We start from the raw sequence: 26,610 nt of genomic DNA on the forward strand, positions 1-26,610 counted from the left end.
CGGTGCTAATTGTTCCTCTTCTCTGCTCTATTACCAGGGAGATGCTCAAATTCGCTGCCTTGTGTCTCTGCATACTTGGGGTCATGCCCCAGCCAGAAGTTGCGTCACCTGGACCAGCGTCAGGGATAGTACTCCGTGAACAACCGGGGTTATTGATAACGAATTGCAAAACCTACACTCAAAGGGTTTATGTCAGACTCAACCCCCGTGATGTTGTCAGAGCTCACTACACCCCCACAGCCGCTCAAACCACCTGGGCCGGAAGCCGTTGGACTAGGGAGATCCTTGGCCATGCCCAGGCAGATGTGAACCACATGCTGCAACAACTGCAGAAAATGACTGTAACCCAGGCTGAATTAAGCGGGTACAACCGGCGTCCCAAACGATTTTTGGGCGCCCTACTTGGGGCTGCGGCGGCTGTAGGAACTCTGTTTAACATTGGCGTGAGCACCGCTAATGCTGTAAATTTGGCCACCGTTAGACGGCATGTGGGCGAAATACAGGCCGAAATGCCTGTAATACGACAACAGCTCTCAGTGCAGAGCCAGGCCCTGCAAACCTTCGGGAAATCCTTGAACGGGACTATCACAATCTTAAACACCCATAGCACCCTTCTCAATCAAACGATAAAATCCATCAACACCCTATTTTCGGTCGTGCAAAGCGATTTAGCCCAAATACAACTCCTAACTACACTCATGACCGATATGCTAAGGGAAATAAGTTCCTCAATCGATAACTTAGCCATGGGGAGGATCCCCTACTATTTGATACCCCTTGGCCTGGTCCAAAACATTCTAGCCTCGGCCACTCCGGGCCCTGTTAACCCTGTGCAAACCCATCTCGCTTTTTCCCTGGGTAGCGCTATTCCCCTATATGTAAGCCCAGAAACCGGCGACTTGGCCTTCCTCCTCAGTTTGCCCATTATCGACTCAAACAATATTTACCGGCTCAAAGACGTTGTTAACGTCGGATTTTGGCAAGGGAACACCTATGTCAAAATACACACCCCTGAGGTCGTGGCGTACCATGATAACAACGAACAGTTGTATCTAGCCCCAAACCTAAAAATGTGTACGCTCACTAAAGACATTCATTACCTTTGCCCAAGTAAACCATTCGTCCGCGACAATACCGAGGGCATCTGCGGCCTAGAATCAATTAGACCCGACACTAGCTGCCCCGCTGAAGCTACACCATGGTCTCAAGTCGAGGCAACGCAAGCCGAAATCATAGGAAACCGATGGTTAGTCAACACCCCTGCACGTACCGCTACCCTTACCTATGATCAACACGATACTGCCACGCGCATCATTCTGCCTAACCAAACCCTCTGGATCAGTGTCCCTAAGGGCTCGATCCTCCACATAGACGATCTTGCATTGTATCACCTTGGCGACGATGAGTACCAGGCGGAACTTGAAATCTCACCGTTCTTCAAACAGCATTCCTTCGTCCTCGATCCGGAATTGGAAGAAAGGATCAGGGAGGAAGGAACACAACTTATTGATCTGACTCCTGTTGATACAGCCTTAGAAGCTATAGCTCGCCTTCCGCCCGCTGGCGTGTCATTCATTCGGTCTTGGTCTGCTGCTGACACAGCACTTTGCATCTCTACTGTTGTAGGATATATTGTGACCTTGACACTGGCCTTCATCCTGCACAAGCGAATGAATGCCGTGCAAGAGTCTTTTGATAGATGCACGTCGGGCGTCCCGCGCATTTTCCGACGTGATAGAACTGACCAAGAACCTGAACCCGAGAACTCAACCAACCTGATTGAAATTACGCCTCTACCTCCTCGTCGAACCACTGACAATTAGATTAGTCGAAACCACCCAATCACAACTGATCTTAAACAGTACGCCCCTATGTTAGTTGAAGTGTTCCTAACCCGTTTACTCCAAGATACCCAAGTCCTTCACCAGGATTCAGCCAAGTGAGGGAAGCGTTGTTTGTGTTTTGTGTTTGTCTGTTCTCTCTCTCTGCCTCTTGTTCCAGTGCCTGCCGACGTTCGCACCAGGAACCTCGCCAAGCAAAAGGGGGACTCTGTAGGGACTCGTTCGACAGACGTTACCAAATGGCTTCATCAGCCAGAGGCATGATTGAACAAAGCTTCATTTGGTCCAAAAGATCCATTTCCTGAAGTGATGACGTGACTTCTTTTAACAAAGGACTCTGTCTAAAGGACTTCCTAGCTCATCAGCAATAAACTAATCAGAACCTATCACGAGGGTCTGATCACATTAAATCTATTGACTCTCTCACAAAACCCTCTTGTATTATCGGACGGAACAGGAAAACACCCATCAATGGATTTAAAGACGAATATGTCCTCTCTATACCCCCTTTTGTGTGGAGCAATCCATGTTGACCCGGTCACTTGTGACTCCGGTCGCTGTTCAATGACTTTATGCTTACAGACTCAATCTTGAATTTCAAATGGACCATCATTAAGAGATCATTTTTAAACTATATACAGAATAATACAATGTAATTACTAACATGTCTATTCAATGTATTCAATATGTGGGTTTTCTTCAAATGCATTATTGTAATCATTGTTTTAATTAGGTCAGTCTAGTAATATGTGTGTAAGAAGTGTCATGTTTGAGTTCTAAATACAGAATTTATAATTCTGTGTAATTCTGTGTGAATGAAACATTGAAATTCAGTGTCAGGAAGATATTAAGAAACATTATAAAGTTGTTAATAAAACAGGAGAATGTTCCACAGATATCACGCAATGTGATCAATAGACAATAGACGAGGCGTGTCTAATCTCCATAGCAACGTCTCATTGGAGGATCGCTCCTTTAAAACTATGCTGTCCAAACAAGCTAGGGGGGAAAAGTCAGAAGCTGGAGGTCAGAAGCTGGAAGTCAGAAGTCGGTCGGAAATCGCTCGAAATCGGTCAGAAGCCGGTAGCCGAAACACCGCTACTTTGACCACGGCGGAAAGTCGCATGGGTCATTGATAACTGATTGACCGGGGCTGATTTTCCATCTAACACCCGATTTCAACCACGAGCTGCGCCGCTGATCATTCGACAGCCGTCACATCCAGACTCCAAAACACTTCGTGAAATATCTGACCAAAGTCTCCCAAGAAGAGAGCCGCTCAAGCCAGACGCTCAGCCAGCAGCATCCTTCAAAGCTTCCGCGCAACCCACAGGGCTTTCCCCGAGAAGACGTCACCTGAAAGACAGCCAATCCAGAACGGGATTCCGCTGTACACGAGTCACGGAACAACCCGATTACCTCAGCTGTCACAGCAAACGCAGGTACAAGCAAACTTCTCTCTCTCTTGCTGGAAACTGGTGAAACTCCTTTAAACCTAAAGAATCAAGCCAAAGCTCTGCTTTTGTGATTTTCCTCAGGTTATGAGTTAAGTTAGCACTGAACTTGGGACTTTTCATAACTCATCAACTCCGCGAATGTGTGTGCATGTATGTATGTGTGTGTGTGTGTGTGTGTGTGTGTTTAGCCTTAGTTTCCTGTAATCATTAGAAGTAGTCAATAAATCTTGTTTTGATTTTCACATATACGAGTTTCTTGTGCTGTGTATCAAATTACTGTCTTAAACTCAAAGATCAAAGTTACCTCTTGCTTATAATATAATAATTACAATAATAACAATAATCATAATAAAATATTGTTACTGTTGGCCACAGAATAATATTTTATCCAGGATTGGTAAAATACTCTAACCTCAATTTTCGCTGGACGAATAATTGATGAAGTGTTAAATATTAATTCTGAACCATTTACAGTGAATCATTTACAGTTGATTCGATTCTTATTCCCTGTAACAATTAAATTGAGCTAATAAATAGGCTAAGTCCTTACACCAGGTTATTTCCAAATCATTATTATTATTATTATTAGGTTCTTTTTTAAATCGGTTGGTGCTGTTGGTTCAGGTTGTAACTGCAGTTTTGTCTTGTTCTTATCTCGTAGATTTACTTGAATTGATATTGTCACGTAATATTATATTAAATAACGTAATTTGAACTTGCCATACCTTGACTTTTTGTGAATTGACGCCACTTAGGGACGGTCCATCATTTTTTCCCCCTCCCAAATTATGCCAGTTGAAAAACATGGGATGATGCGAATTATTCTGGCCCACCCACACTTTTAGAGGCCCACCCACCATCCACTTTCTGCCTCCGCCACTGAGCAGGAGTAAGATAAATACATCGCGATCACTTGCACATGAACTGGAGCACGTCTTATAGGCTAAATGAACTGAAACTCAGCATATAGGCTGAGAAATATATCTATAGAAAGCTTGAAATGTCTTCTTTTAAACTAAATAATTCAAAACGAAAAGAAATGGGCTACTCTGATGATGTAATTCGAATGAAATTCTGCATTCTCTAGGCACATCCACTGCGAAGATGATGAGAGTCAGTAATGTCAACTTCATCTTTGCAGCCGACAGTGATTTAGAAAACATTAGATTATTAAACAATTAAAATGTGTCTGATTCTTGCTGTTTTTTTTTTGTCACATTCATAATCATTTATTTTGCTGATTCTTTATGGCAAGCTTATGTGTGCGCTTGAGTGCTATATATACTAATTATAATAGTTTATTCTATCCAGTATTTAAGAAATTAAATGTGACAAAAGGCTTAAACAACTATAGTTGGTAAAAAAAAAAAAAAACTATTTCACATAGGCCTATTTTCTATCCAGCATGTCAAAAAGGGTATTGAGCTCGCGCTCCGCTCGCATGCTCACACACACACTCACAAGGAACTTTGCACGATTGCTTCGGAAATTGGCAGGTCGAAAAATCGTGTCATATATATCACCACATCCGTACGATTCTCAGATAAACTCACTCGTGACGTGTGCATGGACATATGATCTTCCGACCATCACCATTCGCACCATATACGCCCGCCTTAAGGAGTGTCACCTGCGCACTGCACCGGTCTCATATCTCTCACGGAAGCATAAAGGGAGAAGGGATGACAGTGAAGGACGAGAGAGGACCAGGCCTGGATTTATGTTTTTATTGTGTTAGTGTGCGGCAGTCATCTGTGAGGGACGGCCGCTATTTTACTTTTGTTTTGAATTTGTATATTTTGTATTAAAGTGTGTTGAACGTTTGCCAGTTCCAGCCTCCTTCTTCCCACATAAATGAACTATGTTACACTAGTGGGGTCTAGTGGAGTCCATGCCTCGACACGTCAGGGCTGTTTTGGCAGCAAAAGGGGAATCAGCACAATATTAGGAAGGTGGTCATAATGTTATACCTGATCGGAGTAGTTTCGTATGTGTGTGTGTGTGTGTGTGTGTGTTTGGCATCAGCGTCTCTAATAGGGTAGCTTAACTGTTTAAAGAACAGTGACATTACTACCTCATTACTGAGAAACTGAGTCTGTACACATGTGCACCTGTTTTCATCAGGTAGCTTCGAATCTTCACGAATCTTGTGTTTCGAATCAGAGGTTCAGAGCGTGAATCAAACTGCCAAAGTCACGTGAACCATTGAAATTTCAAAACACTTATGATGTAACGAAGCCTCGTTTACTAAAATCACATGACTTTAACGTTCCAAACCTTTGATTTGAAACACAAGATTCGTGAAGATTCAAAGCTTCATGAAGCAGTGTTTTGAAATCCCCCATCACAAGATATTGTTGAATAAAGTCAGTATTTTGTTATTTTTGGTGCAAAAAAAGTATTCCCGTCACTTTATAATATTAAGGTTGAACCACCGTAGTCACATGGACTGATTTAAATATGTCTTTAGTAGCTTTCTCTAAGTGTTGATTGTCTTGCTGGAGATGCAGGCCTCACTGAGCCATCGGATTTTATCAAAAATATCTTAATTTGTGTTTTGAAGATGAACTCTTATGGGTGTAGAACGACATGAGGGTGAGTAATAACTTTAAATATGTCTTTACTAATTTTCTGGGCATTGAAAGTGTAAATTAACTTGCTGTAAATGCAGGCCTCACTGACCCATAGGATTTCATCAAAAATATCTTAATTTGTGTTCTGAAGATGAATGAAGTTCTTACGGGTGTAGAATGACATGAGGGTGAGTAATTAATGACTGAATTTTAATTTTTTGGTGAACTAACCCTTTAATTCTGTGTTGTGTACAGCCTGGATGAAAGTTACCGTTGTGTTAGGAACAAATAAACTTCCTTTGGATGAAGCTGATTGGATCCTGTGTTTTGACCAACACCCCTTGAGGAAAGCTAGATATCGGACATCACTTACTACAGTCACTTTTTCAGGCATACTATATAAATTGTGAAACTATTTTACTGATGAAGTCGTGGGGCAGCACTGACACATTTCTGTGCATGTTTATGTTTGAATGTGTGTGTGTTAGTGTGTGTCTGTACTGCATTTGTGTTCCTTTGTATTGGACATAGAGCGGGAAAAATCATGCTCTAATTTAGTTGAGACCTGCCTGGAACTACTTTAGCTCTGCATTTACTTGACAATATTTGAGCACTTCAAAAAGTTTGTCAAACAATCAGAATCAAGCATTCAACAGCCCTGTAGTATAACTGCAGCTAAACCTCTGTTTATTCTCAGTAAGAACTTTTATAAATGTTTGAAAGAAATAAAGTCAAACACTTCCTGCTCAACATACTTGAATTTATCCAGTCTGAAGTTTTGATGGTTGAGTGTATCAGTGAGTAGCTTGACTCCAGAATCTCCTGGGTGATTGTAGCTCAGGTCCAGCTCTTTCAGGTGTGAGGGGTTCGAACTCAGAGCTGAAGATACATAACTACAGCCTTCCTCTGTCACCATACAGCCAGACAATCTACAAACACACACAGCAAAAGTCCACATGACATTAGTTTGACGATCAGATAAGTCACTATCACACACTGACCTGTGCAGTTTGTATACTGTTATTTTCTGTAGATTCAGTCATAAAAGTAACAAAAGTGTTAGTGGAAATGTACCAAAGTATTCATTCACTTTTCTAAACATGTACAGCAATGGAGTGTGTGCCATTCACAATAGCAACTTTTGATCCCAGCTTGGTATCGGGCCCGATCAGTTTCCGTTGACTATTTCCATTATATTGAGAACAAATGTCACATTCAGTGATAATCATTTATTGTGATAGCATTTTGTTAATTATTTTAAAACCATTTACCTCAGTATCTCCAGCTGACAGTTTGGACTCTTCAGCCCATCAGAAAGAAGCTTCACTCCTGAGTCCTGTAGGTCATTGTTACTCAGGTCCAGCTCTCTCAGGAAGGAGTTTGAGGATTGTAGAACTGATGACAAACTCTCACAACACTGAGCAGTGAGATTACAGGTGGAAAATCTGAACAATAAAAACAAAATGTAATTGCATACAGAATCAGTCTTAGCAGTGTGTTTTTAAAGGTGCCCTAGAACGCTTTTTCACAAAACAAGATTTTTTTTTTACTGCCTATTTTGGTGCACTCCCTGCCCCCGAGCTCGCAACTCTATAATACATTGCATAAACAAAGTTCACACAGCTAATATAACCCTCAAAATGGATATTTACAAAGTGTTTGTCATGCATTCTGCATGCATGCATCAGATCATGTAAGTATAGTATTTATTTGGATGTTTACATTTGATTCTGAATGAGTTTGAGGCTATGCTCCGTGGCTAATGGGCTAAAGCTAACATTGCAAACTGTTGGAGAGATTTATAAAGAATAAAGTTGTGTTTATGAAGTATACAGACTGCAAGTGTTAAAAAATTGTCTCCGTGAATACAGTAAGAAACTATGGTAACATTAACCACATTTAACAGTACATTAGCAACATGCTAACGAAACATTTAGAAAGACAATTTACAAATATCACTAAAAATATCATGATATCATGGATCATGTCAGTTATTATTGCTCCATCTGTTGTTTTTCGCCGTTGTCCTTGCTTGCTTACCTGCATAACGTCTGATGATTCAGCTGTGCACAGATCCAGACGTCTAATGTCTAATGCCTTGAACATGGGCTGGCATATGCAAATATTGGGGGCGTACATATTAATGATCCCGACTGTTGCGTAAGAGTCGGTGTTATGTTGAGAATTCGCCTGTTCTTCTGAGGTCTTTTAAACAAATGAGATTTACATAAGAAGGAGGAAACAATGGAGTTTGAGACTCATTGTATGTCATTTCCATGTACTGAACTCTTGTTATTCAACTATGCCAAGGTAAATTTAATTTTCAATTCTATGGCACCTTTAAATAATTAACTTGCTCACACACACACTCACAAGGAACTTTGCACGATTGCTTCGGAAATTGGCAGGTCGAAAAATCGTGTCGTATATATCACCACATCCGTACGATTCTCAGATAAACTCACTCGTGACGTGTGCATGGACATATGATCTTCCGACCATCACCATTCGCACCATATACGCCCGCCTTAAGGAGTGTCACCTGCGCACTGCACCGGTCTCATATCTCTCACGGAAGCATAAAGGGAGAAGGGATGACAGTGAAGGACGAGAGAGGACCAGGCCTGGATTTATGTTTTTATTGTGTTAGTGTGCGGCAGTCATCTGTGAGGGACGGCCGCTATTTTACTTTTGTTTTGAATTTGTATATTTTGTATTAAAGTGTGTTGAACGTTTGCCAGTTCCAGCCTCCTTCTTCCCACATAAATGAACTATGTTACACTAGTGGGGTCTAGTGGAGTCCATGCCTCGACACGTCAGGGCTGTTTTGGCAGCAAAAGGGGAATCAGCACAATATTAGGAAGGTGGTCATAATGTTATACCTGATCGGAGTAGTTTCGTATGTGTGTGTGTGTGTGTGTGTGTGTTTGGCATCAGCGTCTCTAATAGGGTAGCTTAACTGTTTAAAGAACAGTGACATTACTACCTCATTACTGAGAAACTGAGTCTGTACACATGTGCACCTGTTTTCATCAGGTAGCTTCGAATCTTCACGAATCTTGTGTTTCGAATCAGAGGTTCAGAGCGTGAATCAAACTGCCAAAGTCACGTGAACCATTGAAATTTCAAAACACTTATGATGTAACGAAGCCTCGTTTACTAAAATCACATGACTTTAACGTTCCAAACCTTTGATTTGAAACACAAGATTCGTGAAGATTCAAAGCTTCATGAAGCAGTGTTTTGAAATCCCCCATCACAAGATATTGTTGAATAAAGTCAGTATTTTGTTATTTTTGGTGCAAAAAAAGTATTCCCGTCACTTTATAATATTAAGGTTGAACCACCGTAGTCACATGGACTGATTTAAATATGTCTTTAGTAGCTTTCTCTAAGTGTTGATTGTCTTGCTGGAGATGCAGGCCTCACTGAGCCATCGGATTTTATCAAAAATATCTTAATTTGTGTTTTGAAGATGAACTCTTATGGGTGTAGAACGACATGAGGGTGAGTAATAACTTAATGGAAAAATAAATAAATAAATAAATAAATAAATAAAGCATTTAAACTCAAACCTCAGTATCTCCAACTGACAGTTTGGACTTTTTAGTCCATCAGAAAGAAGCTTCACTCCTGAATCCTGTAGGTCATTGTTACTCAGGTCCAGGTCTCTCAGGAAGTTTGAGGATTGTAGAACTGATGACAAACTCTCACAACACTGAGCAGTGAGTTTACAGCACTGTAGCCTGTGTAGCGCACAACAACAATCAGTGATATCAATGCTTCTTAAGTAGTGTTTATAATCTAGAGCATAGATAACTTGGAAAAACCTTTGACTGTAGCAATGTAAGCAAAGCTAAAACAATTTTCATAAAACATCAAACCTGTATTTTCAGTTTCTTTAATTTATGATACAATTAAGAATAATAAAAAGGGTAAAACTTAGGTTCAACTTGTCTGATGGTGGAGACAATTTTTCATTTAATATTATCTCGCACATTGATTTACATTTACATTTATTCTTTTTTTCTGAACTGTCTAGGCCAACAAGTCATCCATTTAAAAAGAAGTCCCAACTACAAAAGACCAACAGTGCATATAAATGAATGTAAAGAAGACTCTTACAGTGCTTTTCTTGTGTTTTTGATCACTGGCAGCAGTCTTATCACTGCTTCATCAGATCTTCTGTATTTCTGAAGTTCAAACTTCTCTTGAGTCTCTTCTGACATCAGGAGCACAAACACCAGACCAGACCACTGAGCAGAGGAGAGAATCTGTGCTGAAAGATTTCCTGAGCTCAGGTTTTTCTGAATTTCCTCCACAAAATCATCTTTCAGTTCACTCAGACAGTGGAAGAGATTGATGGTCCTCTCCACAGATTTCTCCATCTCTATTTTCTTTTTGATATAGTCAACAGTGCTTTTCATGTTCTCTGTTTTGAGTTTCAGGCCTGGCACTAATTCCTTCAGGTCACTCTGATTGGACTCCAGAGAGAGACCCAGGAAGAACCGGAGGAAAAGGTCCAGGTGTCCATTCTTGCTTTGTAAAGCCTTGTTGATCGCACCCTTATGAAGCTGAAACTGTGTCTTTCCGGACAGTTTCCATCTCAGTTTTTCTCTCAGGGATTGAAAAAGCAGCTTTGCTTTCTCATCTTTGCTAATCAAAAACACATAGAGAGCAGCAAGGAATTCCTGGATGCTGAGATGAACGAAGCTGTAAACGTTTCTTGCTGAAACAGCTTTTTCCTCCTGAAAGATCTGAGTGCATAACCCAGAGAACACCGACCCTTCACTGACATCTAGTCCACATTCCTCAAGATCTTCTTTGTAGAAAATCAGATTTCCTTTCTCCAGCTGTTGAAAGGCCAGTTTCCCAAGCTTCAGAATAATCTCATCAAAAGACCTGGCATTGGCTTTAGGTTCAGGGCCATCAGTGTATTTTGCTGTCATCTGTTGCTGCTGAGTAAGTAAGAAGCTTGTGTACATCCCTGTGAGAGTTGTGGGTGTTTTGTCATTGCTCTCTCGAGCCAGTAGAGGCTGAAGAACAGTGAGAGAGATCCAGCAGAAGACGGGGATGTGGCACATGATGTACAGGCTCCTGGATTTCCTGATATGACAGATGATGTTTCCAGCAACCTCAGGACTGCTGTTTTTGTTGAAGTATTGCTCTTTCTGCTCATCGTTGAATCCTCGTACCTCTGTCACCTGATCAATGTAGTTTCGGGGTATCAGACCGGCTGCTGCTGGTCTGGATGTGATCCAGATGAGAGCAGAGGGAACCAGATGTGTCTTAATGAGGTTTGTTATTATCTTACTCAATGTTGTTTTTTCTTTAACATCTGTAAATCCGTCATCCTCTTTAAAGTTCAAAGGGAAGCGACACTCATCCAGCCCATCAAAGATGAACATGATTTTACCGTCACCATCAGGAAGAAAGGGCAGTTCTTCAGGACTACTAAAGAAGTATTTGTTAAGAAGTCCTATAAGACTGTACTCTTCTTTAATCAAATTCAGTCTACGGAATGGAAGAGGGAAAATTAAGGCAATATCCTGATTTTCTGTTCCTATGGCCCAGTCAAGGATGAATTTATTGATGGAGATTGTTTTTCCTACCCCTGCGATGCCCATCGTCAACACTTTTTTGTTTTGTTGACCGTTATGGACTTTAAAAATGTTATTGCACTGGATTGGTGTGTCCTTGGCATCAAATAGTTTGAATTCGATCTGTCTCACCTCATGTTCACTCACTATTCCTCCAGTCTCATTCTCCACCACATATAGATCAGTGTAAATATTGTTCAGGTATTTCTGACGACCCCTCTGAGAATTACCAACCAATATTCGTTCATACTCCTGTTTTAATTTGACCTTCAGTCTGAGGCTGATCTCATGAAGAGCAGCTTTACTGTCCTCTGCAGCTGAGCCTTTGAGAAAGAGGGAAAATGTCAGCAAAAAGTGATCCGGTTTTATTATTTTATTTAAAAACTGATATTCCTATTACAAAAATAATCACACATGCGTGGTAACTTGAAAACTGTGCTTCTACTATTCAAATGAATCACACTTATGCTTAAGTTGACTGCATGGAAATGTCTTCACTCTTAAACACACCTTGTAGGGGTGAAAGATCAAAATATTACATCTCATATCATGATATGTGTGTTTTTAATTCACGATAACAATATACACTGATCAGGCATAACATTATGAGCACTGACAGGTGAAGTGAATAACACTGATCATCTCTTCATCACGGCAACTGTTAGTGTGTGGATATATTAGGCAGCAAGTGAACATGTTGCTCTCAAAGTTGATGTGTTAGAAGCAGGAAAAATGGGCAAGCGTAAGGATTTGAGTGAGTTTGACAAGGACCAAATTGTGATGGCTAGACGACTGGGTCAGAGCATCTCCAAAACTGCAGCTCCTGTGGGATGATCCCGGTCTGCAGTGGTCAGTATCTATCAAAAGTGGTCCAAAGTAGGAACAGCGGTGAACCAGCAACAGGGTCATGGGCGGACCCCATGACAGTTTGTTGCGTATGGGGCTGCATAGTGCCCATGCTGACCCCTGTCCACCGCTGTTGTTTAAAAAAAAAAGTCTAAATATATAAATAAACTAATATTATGTAGGTAATATAGTAAGATAAGACTGAAGTATTACTTATTGCATATTTCTCTTTTGAATTTATAAAGGAAAAAATTACACTGGAAAATAAATTTAAGGGGGCAACTATTGTTCCTTAATTTTACGTAATTACAACAGATTAACGACATATTAGCAACAGCATTAGTTGCAGCAGGTCAATTTACAGCACCATATTAAACATTCAGACATGTGCACATAGGTAATATGGTCACCCTAACATAGGTAATTCTTTAGGCTTTAAGCTTTGGGTATTAATTTGTTGAAATGAAACGTTGGTTATTATCGACCAAATAAGACAACGCAGGGAGTAGAGCGGAGAAGCACCACCGTCATGCCTATGTGCATGCGATGCAGGAGCAGCACGCGCTTTTGTGCATTCACATATGCCGCGTTTGCAGTGCGCAACTGATCCGTGGTTGTGTACTATATCACAAACACAACATTTACTTTTTATTTCACATTCAAAAGTTATAGTGGTTACCTGCCATAGTTTCATCTGTCCTGCTACAGTTTTATATTGAGCCTGAAAGATCACTAACAAAGTGTTTTGCATCATTAATGTTAACGATTCAATGAGTCAATGATTCACTGACCCATTCATTACTGAAAGAATGAACGACTCGATGACTCACTCATTAAGACAGTGACTTGCTGCCACCTACTGGCAGTTTGTTTAATATTTCAAAGTATCTCAATTTATTGCTTCATTTATTATATTAATAATATAATTAATGGAATTGTAAGAATATGATATAAAACATGACATTTAATATGGTTAGAAAACTTTGACTTTATGAAGGTAAAAATGCACCTGTAAATCAATTTATGGGTGCAAATATTGTCCCATAATGGAAAAGGTGTGACTGCAGTCCGAGTGTTAGAGAGGGAGTTTGCAGAAAGATGTTAAATGTCTATGGGGGTATGACACTAAAATATTGGGAACCAATCTAGGCCCATTGAAAGACTGATTCAACACTAATCATTTACAACATGCAGTGGTCAAGAGCATCTGATCTGGCCTACATTATGGCCTACAGGGGTTTCTCTGTGCAGACAGTGATCATTATTTACCCTCCATCGGTTTTGAACTGACTCCAGCAAGTGCAGGATCCTCAATACTGCCCTCAGCCTGAGCTGTGTGAGAGAAAGAGATCAGAATGAAAATACTGTGACATTAAACCACACAAACACATCAGCAAAACAGAGAGATGAAAGATTCAGCTAAAAAAGCAGTTGTTAATTTATGAGTTATTATTCTATAACCCAGGATAAAGTGGCTGAGTTTGGGGATTCTCTGTACAGTGATCATTATTTACCCTCCATCGGTTTTGAACTGACTCCAGCAAGTGCAGGATCCTCAATACTGTCCTCAGCCTGAGCTGTGTGAGAGAGAAAGAGATCAGGATGAAAATACTGTGACATTAAACCACACAAACACATCAGCAAAACAGAGAGATGAAAGATTCAGCTAAAAAAGCAGTTGTTAATTTATGAGTTATTATTCTATAACCCAGGATAAAGTGGCTGAGTTTGGGGATTCTCTGTACAGTGATCATTATTTACCCTCCATCGGTTTTGAACTGACTCCAGCAAGTGCAGGATCCTCAATACTGCCCTCAGCCTGAGCTGTGTGAGAGAGAAAGAGATCAGGATGAAAATACTGTGACATTAAACCACACAAACACATCAGCAAAACAGAGAGATGAAAGATTCAGCTAAAAAAGCAGTTATTCACTTATTCTCTAAACATTCACTCTGTGAGACATCAGTTATAGAAAAATAATACAACTTTATTATTTCAGATATATTTATAAAAAATCAATTCATTAGTTTCACATTTTATTCATATTTTAAACAGCACATTTAACAACTTCATTTTAATTTTACCTTGCTTGTGTTTGTTCTCTAGCTGCTCAGCCAGATTATTCTGGTTCATCTTCCTCAGGATCTTCACGGTGATCTTCACAGCTTCTTCTGGTCCAAAACGTGCCACTATCTTATCCAGCATGTCTAACCTATCTGCATTCTCCATTTCAGACTTTGATATACACTCATGATCGTTCACTAAATGCCACTGAAACTTCTTCAGTTCAGCTTGTACCAGTTCATTCAGTGATTTATCAAGCAGATCTTTCACAGATGCCATCGTCCTTCAACGATCTGCAGCTGCAGGACAAAAAGAAAAAGATGTTTTTAGTGTCTCAACTTATTATGAAAAAAAAAAAAGTTTTGCCCTGTATTTCATCTTTATTGCTAGATGATCATAAAAGCAAGTAGTAGGCTTCTGTCACGTGAGAATAGCCTAAACAAAGGTAGCCAATCTCATCATAGTATATTTTGGAGAACAAAATTACCATCCAATCACAATTCGTTATCATTCGTTGCAGTTAGTAATGGCGGGATATTAGAAAGCGCGTATGAGATCAAGTGAGATATGAAGATGTCAATGAAGCCTGTGTCTGTACCTTTAATGAGGATCTTCAAAAGGAGTTTATCATGGTATTATACAGTAAGTTGTGCAAAAAGAACTGAATGTGGAATCGCCAGCCCTGGTCTAGTGTTCAAAAACAAACAAAAATACCCTCAGGTAGAGGTAGCTGTTTTTAATGCCTGATCAAAAGTTACTGCAAACCTGATACTACTACTACTAACAACAGAACACATTACATAATTGTTGTTATTAAATGAAATATCTGGACATTTAACATTTGTTTAATAACATTACAGATTGATCTGAATAAATCTGTATAAGACAGCAGGCTAACTGTATTTTGTGTGAATGATATAAATCAAAATTGTAATCAGGTGCTGAAAAAAAAGAGCACCCATTAAAATGTCTTTATATAAAGGACTCGATCATGGACCAATGCTCAGTACAAGTGCAGCCCCGTGTATCGTTGTGGATAATGAGAACAGCGAGGAATGGAGAACAGGAGACAGATGACGACAGGAATGGAGACACAGGAACTGAGTAGCGGGTAAGGAGTCCAGGTACGTGAGACGAGACCAGACAATGAAGTGAAGAGAGTGAGTGTCTTTATATTTACAGAGCGCTTTACCACTACACTATAGACCAAAGACTCTACAGCCAGTAAAAACACCATAAAACATCAAAGATATACATCAAATTCATAAAACAAAATACAGCCCCAGAAACACCAACAATTCAAAGCCATAGAAAATAAGGATGTTTTTAAGTGAGATTTCCACATCTCAATGGAGGAAACAGATCTGTTATCAGCCGGAAGGGCGTAACACAGCCTCAGACCAGAGAGAGTCAATGTGCTGCTCTCCTGTCACTTTTTTTTTTAAAACACACAAACACCCATCCACAAACACACACACCCACACCCATCCACACACACACAGGTTTGTTTTGCTATCTCAGTGAGGACTCTCCATAGGCGTAATGGTTTTTATACTGTACAAACTATACATTCTCTCCCCCACACTACCTCTACTCCTAAACCTAACCATCACAGGAAACTGTCGGCATTTTTACATTTTTTTAATAAAACATTCTTTAGTAGGTTTTTTTAAGTCATTTGGTTTATGAGGACAAATGAAGTGTTCTTATAAAACATGTTTATGTTGTAATACACATGTCATTACACACAGCTGTGTCCTCATAAACCATATATACAGTCAAACCAAAATTTATTCAGACACCTTCAACATTTCATTCATTAATGAAGTTTATTCACTGTAGTTTAAAAAAAATGGTAATAAAATATGACAAGATCTCAGAGTTAAACTGTGTCAGAAAACATTAATCTTAATTATGTCTGATAACACTTCAGCAAAACATGTTCAGGTCAAAGTGTCTGAATAATTTTGGTCCCAAATTTGTATAAATCTTCCTGCTAATCCACTGTATGAAGTATTTTTGGGTATAATATGTCACAGTTTATTTTATTTTGCTATCCTCACTTAAATAAATGAACTTAAAAAAAAAAACTGAAAAGAAGTTTTCTCTGCTCACCAAGGCTGCATTTATTTAATTAAAAATACAGTAAAAACAGTAATATTGTGAAATATTATTACAATTTAAAATAACTGTTTTCTATTGGAATATAATATAAAATGTAATTTATTTCTGTGTTGGAAAAGCTGAATTTTCAGCATCATTACTCCAGTCTTCAGTGTCACATGATCCTTCAGAAATCATTCTAATATGCTGATCTGCTGCTCAAGAAACATTTATGATTATTATCAATGTTAAAAACAGTTTTTTCATGATTCCTTGATGAATAGAAAGTTCAAACGAACAGCGTTTATTTGAAATATAATCTGTTCTTACATTTTAAATGTCTTTACTGTCACTTTTGATTGATTTAATGCATCCTTATTCATTTCTTTAATTTCTTCTCAAAAAAATAAAAATAAAAATTCTTACTGACCCCAAACTTTTGAACGGTAGTGTATAATGCTACAAAAGCTGGTAACACTTTAGAATACTGTATCGTACTTACTGCATAACTAATAAGGAATTACTGCAGAATTAATCGGTAGTTCTTCATTAACACTCAAGTAACTACTATTAACTACTAAGGAATATGTGTTAACTAATCAGTATGTCATAGCGTTTTTTAATTGTGTTAAGTAACTATTAGTTAATCAGTAACTAATCAATTCAGTCATGCCTCCTGAAGAACTACGATTAAGTAACTACTAATTCAGCTTCAGGAGGAATAACTATTAAGTAACTATTAATGAACTGTGAAACTCAGTATCAGGTTATGGCCCTTTCTTCTTTACTACTAATGTTAGTTGATTTACTTAGATTTATGCCTACTGTACTGATATATATATATATATATATATATATATATATATATATATATATATATATATATATGCTCTGCAAATATTGTTAAACATTCGTTCATTTGCGCCACTGTATGTTTCTGTCGGTGGGTGCTATAATGTTGCACGTCTTGCATCACATGCAGGTCAAAGTTTGAGCGCACACATGTAATATCTGTGAGTTTTGTAATATCTCCCGTTTTGCAAGAGAAAAGGGACTGGGATTCCAACTGTCAGCGGAGAGGTACATCGCTCTCGCATTATAACAATGCGCTGGCGACACTTACACTAAACACTGTAGATACCACATTAATGAACTGTAGAATTAGAAGAAAGTTGTTTATTCATTTATGTTTTTTAAACGAATGGTGAATTCTTCGTGTTTTTCCTCGTGCTCGAACATTTCCGTGGATGGCGCTTGAGAGTGTTCATTTTTTTATTCAAGTGTTGTCTGCAACCAGAAAATCAGGATGGATCCGTGACCTGCCAATACCTCAGGTATGTTTATGGCCTTATATATATTTTGTGTCTGTTTTTACTCAAGATATTTCATATTACTATTATAAAGTGATGCCAAATGAGTTCTGTATTTAAGGCAATGATCATTACCACATCATGCTCAAAGAATTACTTCAAACCCACTGATAATTAATAAAGAATTACCACATCATTCTCAAAGAATTACTAAGAACCTGGAACAGTATTCTAAAGTGAAAACAATGGGAACCCATTGATAATTAATGAAGAATTACCACATCATTCTCAAGGAACTACTAAGAACCTGGAACAGTATTCTAAAGTGAAAACAATGAGAACCCATTGATAATTAATAAAGAATTACCACATCATTCTCAAGGAATTACTAAGAACCTGGAACAGTATTCTAAAGTGAAAACAATGAGAACCCATTGATAATTAATGAAGAATTACCACATCATTCTCAAGGAATTACTAAGAACCTGGAACAGTATTCTAAAGTGAAAACAATGGGAACCCATTGATAATTAATGAAGAATTACCACATCATTCTCAAGGAATTACTAAGAACCTGGAACAGTATTCTAAAGTGAAAACAATGGGAACCCATTGATAATTAATAAAGAATTACCACATCATTCTCAAGGAATTACTAAGAACCTGGAACAGTATTCTAAAGTGAAAACAATGAGAACCCATTGATAATTAATAAAGAATTACCACATCATTCTCAAGGAATTACTAAGAACCTGGAACAGTATTCTAAAGTGAAAACAATGAGAACCCATTGATAATTAATGAAGAATTACCACAACATTCTCAAGGAATTACTAAGAACCTGGAACAGTATTCTAAAGTGAAAACAATGGGAACCCATTGATAATTAATAAATAATTACCACATCATTCTCAAGGAATTACTAAGAACCTGGAACAGTATTCTAAAGTGAAAACAATGAGAACCCATTGATAATTAATGAAGAATTACCACAACATTCTCAAGGAATTACTAAGAACCTGGAACAGTATTCTAAAGTGAAAACAATGGGAACCCATTGATAATTAATAAATAATTACCACATCATTCTCAAGGAATTACTAAGAACCTGGAACAGTATTCTAAAGTGAAAACAATGAGAACCCATTGATAATTAATAAAGAATTACCACATCATTCTCAAGGAATTACTAAGAACCTGGAACAGTATTCTAAAGTGAAAACAATGAGAACCCATTGATAATTAATGAAGAATTACCACATCATTCTCAAGGAATTACTAAGAACCTGGAACAGTATTCTAAAGTGAAAACAATGGGAACCCATTGATAATTAATGAAGAATTACCACATCATTCTCAAGGAATTACTAAGAACCTGGAACAGTATTCTAAAGTGAAAACAATGGGAACCCATTGATAATTAATAAAGAATTACCACATCATTCTCAAGGAATTACTAAGAACCTGGAACAGTATTCTAAAGTGAAAACAATGGGAACCCATTGATAATTAATAAATAATTACCACATCATTCTCAAGGAATTACTAAGAACCTGGAACAGTATTCTAAAGTGAAAACAATGAGAACCCATTGATAATTAATGAAGAATTACCACAACATTCTCAAGGAATTACTAAGAACCTGGAACAGTATTCTAAAGTGAAAACAATGAGAACCCATTGATAATTAATGAAGAATTACCACATCATTCTCAAGGAATTACTAAGAACCTGGAACAGTATTCTAAAGTGAAAACAATGAGAACCCATTGATAATTAATAAAGAATTACCACATCATTCTCAAGGAATTACTAAGAACCTGGAACAGTATTCTAAAGTGAAAACAATGAGAACCCATTGATAATTAATGAAGAATTACCACAACATTCTCAAGGAATTACTAAGAACCTGGAACAGTATTCTAAAGTGAAAATATCCTTGTGCATAAGTAATAAAGCCTAAAGTAGTACTAACATAAAAAATGTAATTTTACTTTAAAAGATGACACATTTTAAGAACATTTACATTTATTGCAGTGTTAATAACATTTTCAAAAAAAAAAAAAAATCTATTTCCATACAACAAAACAATGAAAAAAGTGAACACTAAAACAAGAAAACAATACCAAAATTTTACATCAGATTACTAGGAACTTACCAAATATAACAACAGAAGACAGCAAATATGTGTATGCCTAAACTTCAGCTTTCAGCCAATGGTTCTCTAATACATCTAATTCATGTTATTTTATTCTGGCAAAGGTCAATAAGCATGCCATTCTTCTTTTTTTCCTCGATGATGCTTCGAAGTGGCTCGACACATTGATGTCCTAAGACACGAAACGATCGGTTTTTGTGAGAAACCGAACGGTATTTATATATTTTTTTAACTCTAATACACCACTATGTCCAACTGCCTTCATCCTCCATGTTAATAAGGTCAAATCGCATTCTGATGGTGGAAGTGATCTCTAGCACACGTTGAAGTCAACGCGCGCGACATCGCTTCCGTCATCAAAATGCAATTTGACCTTATTAACATGGAGGATGAAGGAAGTTGGACATAGTGGTGTATTAGAGTTAAAAAAATATATAAATACCGTTCGGTTTCTCACAAAAACCGATCGTTTCGTGTCTTAGGACATCAATGTGTCGTACCACAAGTGTGGGGTGGATCGAAAAACGGTTGTGGATACGGCAGCGATAGCAGAGCTGGAGTATTGTGACGCTGAAGCCTACAAGACATTGCGTGAAAAGTTCCACAGAGGCCAGAAACTGTCAGAGTTTGCCAAACAGTGCAAAGAAATGTGCACAAGGGAGCCACTTCGAAGCATCATCGAGGAAAAAAAGAAGAATGGCATGCTTATTGACCTTTGCCAGAATAAAATAACATGAATTAGATGTATTAGAGAACCATTGGCTGAAAGCTGAAGTTTAGGCATACACATATTTGCTGTCTTCTGTTGTTATATTTGGTAAGTTCCTAGTAATCTGATGTAAAACTTTGATATTGTTTTCTTGTTTTAGTGTTCACTTTTTTCATTGTTTTGTTGTATGAAAATATATATATTTTTTTTTTTTGAAAATGTTATTAACACTGCAATAAATGTAAATGTTCTTAAAATGTGTCATCTTTTAAAGTAAAATTACATTTTTTATGTTAGTACTACTTTAGGCTTTATTACTTATGCACAAGGATATTTTCACTTTAGAATACTGTTCCAGGTTCTTAGTAATTCCTTGAGAATGATGTGGTAATTATTTATTAATTATCAATGGGTTCCCATTGTTTTCACTTTAGAATACTGTTCCAGGTTCTTAGTAATTCCTTGAGAATGATGTGGTAATTATTTATTAATTATCAATGGGTTCCCATTGTTTTCACTTTAGAATACTGTTCCAGGTTCTTAGTAGTTCCTTGAGAATGATGTGGTAATTATTTATTAATTATCAATGGGTTCCCATTGTTTTCACTTTAGAATACTGTTCCAGGTTCTTAGTAATTCCTTGAGAATGGTGTGGTAATTATTTATTAATTATCAATGGGTTCCCATTGTTTTCACTTTAGAATACTGTTCCAGGTTCTTAGTAATTCCTTGAGAATGGTGTGGTAATTATTTATTAATTATCAATGGGTTCCCATTGTTTTCACTTTAGAATACTGTTCCAGGTTCTTAGTAATTCCTTGAGAATGGTGTGGTAATTCTTCATTAATTATCAATTGGTTCCCATTGTTTTCACTTTAGAATACTGTTCCAGGTTCTTAGTAGTTCCTTGAGAATGATGTGGTAATTATTTATTAATTATCAATGGGTTCCCATTGTTTTCACTTTAGAATACTGTTCCAGGTTCTTAGTAATTCCTTGAGAATGATGTGGTAATTCTTCATTAATTATCAATGGGTTCCCATTGTTTTCACTTTAGAATACTGTTCCAGGTTCTTAGTAATTCCTTGAGAATGATGTGGTAATTCTTTATTAATTATCAATGGGTTCCCATTGTTTTCACTTTAGAATACTGTTCCAGGTTCTTAGTAATTCCTTGAGAATGATGTGGTAATTCTTCATTAATTATCAATGGGTTCCCATTGTTTTCACTTTAGAATACTGTTCCAGGTTCTTAGTAATTCCTTGAGAATGATGTGGTAATTCTTCATTAATTATCAATGGGTTCTCATTGTTTTCACTTTAGAATACTGTTCCAGGTTCTTAGTAATTCCTTGAGAATGATGTGGTAATTCTTTATTAATTATCAATGGGTTCTCATTGTTTTCACTTTAGAATACTGTTCCAGGTTCTTAGTAATTCCTTGAGAATGATGTGGTAATTATTTATTAATTATCAATTGGTTCCCATTGTTTTCACTTTAGAATACTGTTCCAGGTTCTTAGTAATTCCTTGAGAATGATGTGGTAATTCTTCATTAATTATCAATGGGTTCCCATTGTTTTCACTTTAGAATACTGTTCCAGGTTCTTAGTAATTCCTTGAGAATGATGTGGTAATTCTTCATTAATTATCAATTGGTTCCCATTGTTTTCACTTTAGAATACTGTTCCAGGTTCTTAGTAATTCCTTGAGAATGATGTGGTAATTCTTCATTAATTATCAATGGGTTCCCATTGTTTTCACTTTAGAATACTGTTCCAGGTTCTTAGTAATTCCTTGAGAATGATGTGGTAATTCTTTATTAATTATCAATGGGTTCTCATTGTTTTCACTTTAGAATACTGTTCCAGGTTCTTAGTAATTCCTTGAGAATGATGTGGTAATTATTTATTAATTATCAATGGGTTCCCATTGTTTTCACTTTAGAATACTGTTCCAGGTTCTTAGTAATTCCTTGAGAATGATGTGGTAATTATTTATTAATTATCAATGGGTTCCCATTGTTTTCACTTTAGAATACTGTTCCAGGTTCTTAGTAGTTCCTTGAGAATGATGTGGTAATTATTTATTAATTATCAATGGGTTCCCATTGTTTTCACTTTAGAATACTGTTCCAGGTTCTTAGTAATTCCTTGAGAATGATGTGGTAATTCTTCATTAATTATCAATGGGTCCCATTGTTTTCACTTTAGAATACTGTTCCAGGTTCTTAGTAGTTCCTTGAGAATGTTGTGGTAATTATTTATTAATTATCAATGGGTTCCCATTGTTTTCACTTTAGAATACTGTTCCAGGTTCTTAGTAATTCCTTGAGAATGTTGTGGTAATTCTTCATTAATTATCAATGGGTTCCCATTGTTTTCACTTTAGAATACTGTTCCAGGTTCTTAGTAATTCCTTGAGAATGATGTGGTAATTCTTCATTAATTATCAATTGGTTCCCATTGTTTTCACTTTAGAATACTGTTCCAGGTTCTTAGTAATTCCTTGAGAATGATGTGGTAATTCTTCATTAATTATCAATTGGTTCCCATTGTTTTCACTTTAGAATACTGTTCCAGGTTCTTAGTAATTCCTTGAGAATGATGTGGTAATTCTTCATTAATTATCAATGGGTTCCCATTGTTTTCACTTTAGAATACTGTTCCAGGTTCTTAGTAATTCCTTGAGAATGGTGTGGTAATTATTTATTAATTATCAATGGGTTCCCATTGTTTTCACTTTAGAATACTGTTCCAGGTTCTTAGTAATTCCTTGAGAATGATGTGGTAATTCTCTATTAATTATCAGTGGGTTTGAAGTAATTCTTTGAGCATGATGTGGTAATGATCATTGCCTTAAATACAGAACTCATTTGGCATCACTTTATAATAGTAATATGAAATATCTTGAGTAAAAACAGACACAAAATATATATAAGGCCATAAACATACCTGAGGTATTGGCAGGTCACGGATCCATCCTGATTTTCTGGTTGCAGACAACACTTGAATAAAAAAATGAACACTCTCAAGCGCCATCCACGGAAATGTTCGAGCACGAGGAAAAACACGAAGAATTCACCATTCGTTTAAAAAACATAAATGAATAAACAACTACAGTTCATTAATGTGGTATCTACAGTGTTTAGTTTAAGTGTCGCCAGCGCATTGTTATAATGCGAGAGCGATTTACCTCTCCGCTGACAGTTGGAATCCCAGTCCCTTTTCTCTTGGAAAACGGGAGATATTACAAAACTCACAGATATTACATGTGTGCGCTCAAACTTTGACCTGCATGTGATGCAAGACGTGCAACAGTATAGCACCCACCGACAGAAACATACAGTGGCGCAAATGAACGAATGTTTAACAATATTTGCAGAGCATATATATATATATATATATATATATATATATATATATATATATATATATATATCAGTACAGTAGGCATAAATCTAAGTAAATCAACTAACATTAGTAGTAAAGAAGAAAGGGCCATAACCTGATACTGAGTTTCACAGTTCATTAATAGTTACTTAATAGTTATTCCTCCTGAAGCTGAATTAGTAGTTACTAAATCGTAGTTCTTCAGGAGGCATGACTGAATTGATTAGTTACTGATTAACTAATAGTTACTTAACACAATTAAAAAACGCTATGACATACTGATTAGTTAACACATATTCCTTAGTAGTTAATAGTAGTTACTTGAGTGTTAATGAAGAACTACCGATTAATTCTGCAGTAATTCCTTATTAGTTATGCAGTAAGTACGATACAGTATTCTAAAGTGTTACCCAAAAGCTTTGTATTTCAGATAAATGCTGTTCTTTTGAACTTTCTATTCATAAAGGAATCCTGAAAAAGTATACAACTGTTTTTAACATTGATAATAATCATAAATGTTTCTTGAGCAGCAAATCATCATATCAGAATGATTTCTGAAGGATCATGTGACAGTGAAGACTGGAGTAATGATGCTGAAAATTCAGCTTTTCCAACACAGAAATAAATTACATTTTATATTATATTCCAATAGAAAACAGTTATTTTAGATTGTAATAATATTTCACAATATTACTGTTTTTACTGTATTTTTAATTAAATAAATGCAATCTTGGTGAGCAGACAAATCTTCTTTTAAAAATATTAAAAATCTTGCCGATCCCAAACGGTAGTATATATATATATTCTATGGAGCCCCGCACATGATGCACACTTTACATAGTTATTCCCTCGGTTTATAAATCCTGCACACGATTTAGCCTACTATTTTTTTCCTGCATGTCATGTGTGGGGCTCTGTAGTTTTGTGTGAAAGCACAAATTATGTGTCAGTTAATTATAAATCATTATTATTCAGCCCTGCTTTTCCCATCTCACATTTCACAGATCTGCATTCAAAAGTGAAAATATTGTATGTATTTATGGACTCTCTTTTTCATCTATTTTTAAAAATAGATGAAAACAATAAAAGAAAGATGAAACACTCACCTCAAACCATATTTGAAGACTTTTCTTCTCTTCTGAACTGTCGTGTTGAACAGCAGCTCTGAAATTGTTCACTTTATGTGAAATAAAGGAAGTGAAACTGCTTTTTAAGTGTCAGTGACAGTCAGACGTCAGCAAACACACTGACTTTTCTCTGAAATGTGTGTTCTCACTAAACTGAATTTTTTACTTGTGTTTTTTCAAGTTTGTTGATACAGGTTTTTTAAATTTTAATAAAATGAAAACTGAAAGACTTTCAAATCACATAAGCCAATATTTTATTCACAATAGAACATCGATAATATAAATGTTTAAAGTGATTTTATCGAATTTTATGCACAAAATGAGCTCATGTCAAATTTGATGCCTGCTACAGGTCTCAAAATAGTTGGGATGGGGGCATGTTTATCATGGTGTAGCATCTCCTCTGCTTTTCAAAACAGTGTGAAGACATCTGGTTATGAGTGAACCGTTCCTGTTCACTCCGGACTCCATTTCCCATAATCCTCCCTTGCCTATCACATGCACTCACTCCACCAATCACCTATTGCCACATACTCCTGAAGCTCTTTACCTGGACTATAAAGGACTCCCACTCACACACATACATTGCAAGGTCTTGTTTTCCCTGTGATAAAATTCTGAGCGTACTAATATCCTGTCTGCCTGTTTGTTACCGTTCCTGCCTGTTACCCGTTATCGACCCGTTGCTGCCTGTCCTGACCCATGCCTTGTCTGCTGTTCTGTGAATGATATCTGCCAGCCCTGATCTACTGCCTGTATCTTGACCACGACTTTGCCTGTCCCTTGCTGTACCTGTTTGTTCCTGTTTTGACCCTGCCTGTACGACCACGCTCACTTTTAATAAAAGCTTTGCAATTGGATCTCTGCCGGAGTCCCCCTTTGTTACAATGTGTTTCTGGAGTTTTGGTGTTGGAATATGATCCCATTCTTGCCTGATATAGGTTTCCAGCTGTTGAAGAGTTTGTGGTCGTCTTTCGTTTAATGATGCGCCAAATGGTCTCCATAGGTGAAAGATCTGGACTGCAGGCAGGCCAGTTCAGCACCTAGACTCTTCTACGACAAAGCCATGGTGTTGTAATAGCGGCAGTATGTGGTTTTGCATTGTCCTGCTGAAATACAGAAGGCCTTCCCTGAAATAGACGTCATCTGGAGGGGAGCATATGTTGCTCTAAAACCTTTATATACAGCATTCATAGTGCCTTTCAAAACATGCAAGCTGCCCATACCGTATGCACTTATCCACCCTCATACCATCAGAGATGCTGGCTTTTGAACTGAACGCTGATGACACTCTGGAAGGTCTCCCTTCTCTTTGGACCGGAGGACACGGCATCCGTGATTTCCAACAAGAACGTCAAATTTGGACTCGTCTGACCATAGAACACTTTTCCACTGTGAAACAGTCCATTTTAAATGAGCCTCGGCCCAC

General features: G+C 37.4%; 1 protein-coding gene across 1 annotated transcript; it reads right to left on the minus strand.

The window, feature by feature from the left end:
* Positions 1–9,992: 9,992 nt before the first annotated feature.
* LOC125263252 (protein NLRC3-like) lies at positions 9,993–25,227 on the minus strand. Its single transcript, XM_048182241.1, has 6 exons — positions 25,161–25,227; positions 14,403–14,681; positions 14,079–14,141; positions 13,832–13,894; positions 13,587–13,649; positions 9,993–11,794 (listed from the first exon to the last, which is right to left on the minus strand). Exons 2-6 carry the CDS (start codon positions 14,659–14,661, stop codon positions 9,993–9,995), a joined length of 2,250 nt encoding a protein of 749 aa, XP_048038198.1. The 5' UTR covers positions 14,662–14,681; positions 25,161–25,227.
* Between the last annotated feature and the right edge of the window lie 1,383 nt (positions 25,228–26,610).

The sequence above is a fragment of the Megalobrama amblycephala genome, linkage group LG1 (assembly GCF_018812025.1).
Source record: "Megalobrama amblycephala isolate DHTTF-2021 linkage group LG1, ASM1881202v1, whole genome shotgun sequence".
NCBI lineage: Eukaryota > Metazoa > Chordata > Actinopteri > Cypriniformes > Xenocyprididae > Megalobrama > Megalobrama amblycephala.